At 51.1% G+C, this 6,000-nt stretch overlaps 1 protein-coding gene across 2 annotated transcripts in view; it reads right to left on the bottom strand.

The window, feature by feature from the left end:
• The window catches only part of csnk2b (casein kinase 2, beta polypeptide), a 58,579-nt gene that overhangs the window by 25,341 nt on the left and 27,238 nt on the right, over nucleotides 1–6,000 (bottom strand). For both annotated transcript variants that reach the window (XM_043678340.1, XM_043678341.1), the window contains exons 3-4: nucleotides 5,242–5,344; nucleotides 1,498–1,613 (exon numbers count right to left, since the gene is read on the bottom strand). In XM_043678340.1, coding sequence (XP_043534275.1) covers nucleotides 1,498–1,613; nucleotides 5,242–5,344 — 219 coding nt within the window. The remainder of the gene's footprint in view (nucleotides 1–1,497; nucleotides 1,614–5,241; nucleotides 5,345–6,000) is intronic.

Genomic DNA, 6,000 nt, shown 5'->3' with positions numbered 1-6,000 from the left:
AGAGAAAGAGAGAGAGAAAGAGAGAGAGAAAGAAAAAGAGAGAAAGAGAGAGAGAGAGAGAAAGAAAGAGGGAGAGGGAGGGAAAGAAAGAAAGAAATAGAAAGACAGAAAAAAAGAGAGGGAGAGAGAGAGAGAAAGACAGACAGAGACCTGTCACAAAGGAGACAGACTTGCACTGGGGTCGTACACTGAAGGGCTGCCATATCAGTGTCTGGGGTGTGGGTTGGGCTGGAGGGTTCCTGTGTCGATTGACTGAGTAAACCAGGTTGTCTGACACTGCAGTTTCGATAACTAACAGGCAATCTCATTGAAAGAGAGAAAATTATGAAGGAATCTGAGGGGGTACACACATTCCCCCCTCCCCAATCTCCTGTTAAACACTGCTGTGCTGTACTGTGTCTTTGCAAATTTGTTTGATTCTGTCTCTGCTGCATGCCAACGATCACAAGACAAGCTAAACGGAGGACAGCCAGAATTCCTAGCAGCATGGTAGTCAGCCCCAGACTAGCACGTAGACCTGGACCCAATATAGGGACCACTACAACAAACAGCTGGAAGCAACAGGAACACATTCCAGCAGTGCTTCACAGGGGGCTCCACAGCACTGAGGTGTCCCCGAGACAGGAAACAAAATGCCTGCAAATCAACTTCCCAGCTCGGCAAACATACTCCCAACTTCGAGCTACAAACCTTTACGCAAACCTTCAGCACCCTTGGTCTGCTGGTCACGGACATTACTACAAGGCACCAGTTCACACAGTGTGCCTACGCCACCTTCTGCCAGGAGGATAGCACTGCAGGAAGACCAGGGAATTCTCTGCAGGTTTGTTTCCCAACTCAGACACAACGCAGAAAACAGTCCTCTTCCCTCCCTATCCATGTAACCACCCAGCTGCCTCTGAAATGTCCCCAACGTGCCTGTTCCCACCCCCTCTTCACGCAGTGTGTTCCAGCTCCACCCGCTCTTCATGAAAATCTTCCCTCACACATCTCCCTTAAACTCTCCCCCCACCCAACCTGTGCCCCCTTGTAATTGAAACTTTAACCCTGGGAAAAGCCCCTGACTATCCCACCCTGTCTGTTCCCCTCATTACTGTGAAGCCCTCGATCAGGGTCTCCCCTCAGTCACCGTCTTTCCAGTGAAAACATTCCTAGTCTTTTTAACCTTCCCTCACAGTCAATGCTCTCGAGACCAGGCAGCATCCTGGTGAACCCTCCCTGTGCTCTCTCTCTCGCTCTCTCCAAAGCTTCCGCCTCCTCCTGATGGTGTGGCGACCAAAACTCCACATAATACGCCAAAAGCGGTCCAACAAGGGTTTTATAGAGCTGCAACGTGGTTGGCCAATGCTTGTACTCCATGCCCCACGAGCTTACAAGTTTCCCTGGGCCTTTTGCCCCCCAGTTTTTCAAGTTTTTTCTTTCTTTTGTCTGTTACAGTAAAACCAACACCCCCAAACCCCCCAGGAAAGGGGAGAGGGGGTTGGTGAGCTGACCTACCATCTGGGCAATCCCTCTGTTGGTGAGAATGTAGCGGGCGTGAATCAGTCCGTACAGCATCTCAGCGGCTTGCTCGATAAGGTCACTCTGGTTCGGATTGTCCTCCAGTTCCTCATCTGCTTAACAGAACGATGGACAGAAACGTCAGCGGGAGGTTACAGTCAGAGTGCAGCACCTCTGCAAGGCACACAGCTCCCTGCCAGCATCAGCAAAGTACAGGACGCCACATTTCAAACATCCCCACCAAATCAACTTCACAAACCTCAACTCCGTCAGAGGGAGATGGACCCCCGCCAGGGAAGGTACAGCAGCAGGAGGCTGTTGCGCTGTCAAGACAAGGCAAGAGAAGGCAGAACAGGCTCTGACCGAGGACTTGAAAAGGATGGGATCAATTCGCCAGACCCGGGTGGGAAGCCAAAAACACGAGGCAGTCGCTGAGAAAGCGGACTGGGACTTGTACAGGAGACTGCTGAGCAAGACGGAAAGCAGAGCGTGGGGGGTGTCATTCCCAGGATGGTGCTGCATGAAGGGCTCATGTGGTGCAGTAGTAGCATCCGTACCTGAGGCAGGAGGCCCAGGTTGAAGGCCCACCTGCTTCAGAGGTGGGTCACACCATCCCTGAGCAGGTGGTGGAGGGAATCTCTGAACCTGCATCCCGGGCTGACAGAGTGAACCGGCCATGGGAGGTTGGAACAGCTCACGGATGCTCTACGTCTCTAGCTATGGACAGGCACAGGCCCATGATGAGGCAGTATCCTTTCCTACCAACTAAACGATAATGAACCAGGGAAAATAAAAATGTTTTGTACCAAACGTTCAAAAGGTAACTTCAGGAGTGAAAGCAAAGCGCTGCTCCCACGGCACTACATCAGAAGCTGCAGAAAGCTCAGCAGCTCCCTCTCTCACACAGTTAACTATACAGGAGGCAGCCATTCAGCCCCTCCAGCCTGTTCCACTATTGCTGACCCAGAGGCCATGGCCTTAATACTCTTGCTTAAAAATAAATTCCTCCCCCTCCAGCTTTCAACAGCTGAGAGGGGGGAGCAGTCGGGTTTAGCAATCCCCTCTCTGAGGCGTGGCGCTAGGTAACAGCCACCGTGGCCTAGACCAGGAGTGGGGCACAGCCGAGCTGGATGGCCTGTTTCCATGCTGCAGAAAACTATGAATGGAGAGAGACCCCAATTCAACAATCAGGATTCTGTTGAATTTCAGCTGCATCGGGAAATAACATTAAGAGCTGCACACGAGGGGGAAATGAATTAGGTAGTCACTGATTCAATTGAGAGGCTCTCGTGCACACGCACGCACATACAGTGAACCAGAGGATAATGTCTCACACACACACACAAAGCTAAAGTGGTGGGTTTTATAAACAAAACCCCAATAAGCAGGCTGAGGAGAAAGGGAATGTCCACAAATGCACGACTCGCTAACACAATGTTCTCGCTGTGCTCAGGAGATTTGTAGCTTCATTTGACTCAGTATTCCAAATAAAGAGGGTTGCAGATAGTTTGTTACCGTTCACACTGGCTGCATTTCTCAGAAGATTCTTTAATCAGGAACATCAGTTTCTAGGATACAAACACAAACCACAAAGGAATGTTCTGGGTGTTTTTTAGGAAAGGATGTTTGTGGATGTGGTGCCAATCAAGCGGGGGCTGCTTTGTCCCTGGATGGTGTTGAGCTTCTTCTGTTGTTGGGGCCACCCCCATCCGGGGCAAGTGGGGAGTATTCCCTCACCTTCCTGACTTGGAGATGGTGGGACAGGCTTTTGTTGGGGGGGTAGAAGAGAGAAAAAAAAAAAAGTCCAGAGGGTGATCCCTTATTTTGAGTTGAGACCCTCTGGTCCTACACTCTCCCACACAAGGGCAAATAAGCTCTCCACCTCTCCCCCGTCACTGCCCCCAAAGAATCCTGAGAGATTCACAAAGGTCACCTTGCATTATTCTAAACTCCAATGAGTACAGGGCCAGCCCACTCAACTTTGCCTCATAAGAAAGTGCCCACATCCCTGGGATCAGCCACGTGGATCTCCTCTGGATGACAACCAATACCAGCCCAGCTGTCCTTCGATACTGGGCCCAAAACTGTCCAGTATTCTAGGAGTCAGCTGACTGACTCCTTGTACAGTCTCAGCAAAACCTCCCTGCTTTCATACTCCATTCCCCTTCAAGTCAAGGCCAACTTTCCATGTCCCTTCCCCCATGACCTGCGGATCCAAGTTCCTGATGATTCACAGCCTGGAAATATGGTTTGAGTCAGTGGCAGCAGCTCACTCAGACTTCAGCACGATATGGAATAGGAGCCAAACCGCATGCAAAAAGCTGGCTCGCTCGCTCATCAACGAGATGCAGGGACAGTGAGATGAGGGGACTGAGCAAGGAATAAACTATCGCCGCACACCTAGCTCCCAACACGGTAGCTTTTCACCTCTGAGAAAGGTGCAAAAGGCCGTGCCCTGGCTAGAAATTTGGTGAGAATTTTATTCCAGTTTCAAAGAGGCACAGGCCCACGGCAGCCCTTGGCCATGCTTCAAGCTGATGTTAGACAGGGACACAGCAGCATGTCTGGATTTGTTCAATGGAAACACAGCCCTCAGGGCTACACAGTTGGGTGTTCGGAGGCCAGGCACAGTGCAGTAAACTGCACCACCTCCTGGTGGAGGAACTGTATGGCACAGTGCACACAACAACACACTTCACTGTATCATGGGACACATGGCAACAATAAAATCAAAGATGACTCCGTGAATACTCTGTGTGCCAGAAACAGTCCCGATTTCCAGAAAGAGTCAGGAAACGTGATTTCGGATTCTGTTCAAAGGAAACCACTGGGCGTGACAGATCACTTTCTTGGTCAAGTGCATTAGTTAGTGAACATAGGAACAGGGAGGAGGCCATTCAGCCCCTCAAACCTGTTCAACTGTTTGCTGAGATCCTGGCTGATCTATGGCCTCACTCCACATATCTGCCTTTGACCCATATTTCTTAATCTCCTTGCTGAACAAAACTATATCCATGAACGACTGAGCCAACATCCACTGCCATTCGTGGTACAGTCTCAAAACTCTCCCACCTTTGGTGGGTCGGATTGCTTCTGAACAGCTCTCCTGAATGGTCCAGGACCACCACCTCAGACTTGGCTCTCTCGTTCTAGAATCCTCAGTGGGAATAGCTTATCTACCCTGTCTTTTCCTGTTAATATCCTGAAGACTTTAATCAGATCATCCTTTACCTTCTAAAACATCTGGAGAAAACAGGCCTCATTTGTATAACTGCTCCTTATAACGTCACCCGTGCAGTCCAGGTCCACATGCTTGTTCTCCCTCCACGGAGACACCACCCTTCTGAAGGTGCAGGGCCCAGATCTGCTCTCAGTACTCCAAGTGGGCTCTCACCAGGGCTTTGTGTAACTGCTGTATCCCTGTACTCCAGGGATATAAAGCTTTGGTGGTCAAGTGCGTGACTCCTTACCCAGTATTTCTGCAAGATAAGATGGACTGGTCCTCCCAAACTCAGTCAACAATGTGCCTTCACCCCGACGCTGTCCAGACAGGAAAGGAATGGGTGTCATCGTGGGGGAGGGAGGGAGGGAGGGAGTGGGACTCTCACTGACACCGTCTCTCTCCCCCCCCCTCCAGCTGTATGGCAGAGTGCTGGAACAGCCAGCCCTGGAGCAGAGGGACAGGACAACTGCACTGTCAGTCCGGACCCCACAGCTCCCATCACCTTTACCACCACGTACCGGGCTCAAGATCCAGAATCATATCCAGCGCCTGGCGGTAATGAGGCACCTGCTCATTCAGGCCGGTCAGATTGAACTTGTCCTGAATATAATCTTCATCGACCTAGATGAGAGAAACAGACAGGGGGCTGTGAACATACAGGACTGGAACAGTGGCAAGTCAGTCACTCACTCCAACAACTGAACCAGTAACCCAAGGCCAACTCTCAGTGTGCAAGCAGGCCATTCGGCCCACTGAGTCAATACCGACCGTCTGAAGAGCATCCCACCCGCCTATACCCAGACCCCTGCATTTCCTACAATTATTCCAACCAGCCTGCAGAGCCGTGAATACAGTGGGTAATTTAGCATAGCCAATCCACCCTAATCTGCATATCTTTAGACCGTGGGAGGAACTCCACACAGACAGTCGCCCGAGGCTGGAATCGAGCCTGGGTGTTGGGAGGCAGCAGTGGTTACCTGACCATCAGTAAGGAGGGGGACAGGCCCTCGTTGGTATGGGGATTGAGGAGAGAGACAACAGCCTTCTCACAGATGGACATAGGCTACAGCAGACACTCTGGACTTAGCCCCCACCCCAATTAATACCAGGTTCGTGAAGGATCAACAAACCTGACCTTTAAGACATTCAACACCAGAGATAACTCAAGGGGGTAAGGGACAGTTTTCCCGGCACTAAGCATCTTCGAGGAGTCTGAGGCAGTGGAGCTTCTGGGCTGACTTTGGCAGTCCCCGGTTCCTGTTCGGGGGTTCCTGCAG

The sequence above is a fragment of the Chiloscyllium plagiosum genome, chromosome 37 (assembly GCF_004010195.1).
Source record: "Chiloscyllium plagiosum isolate BGI_BamShark_2017 chromosome 37, ASM401019v2, whole genome shotgun sequence".
NCBI lineage: Eukaryota > Metazoa > Chordata > Chondrichthyes > Orectolobiformes > Hemiscylliidae > Chiloscyllium > Chiloscyllium plagiosum.
This window is presented reverse-complemented; position numbering and strand designations above follow the sequence as displayed.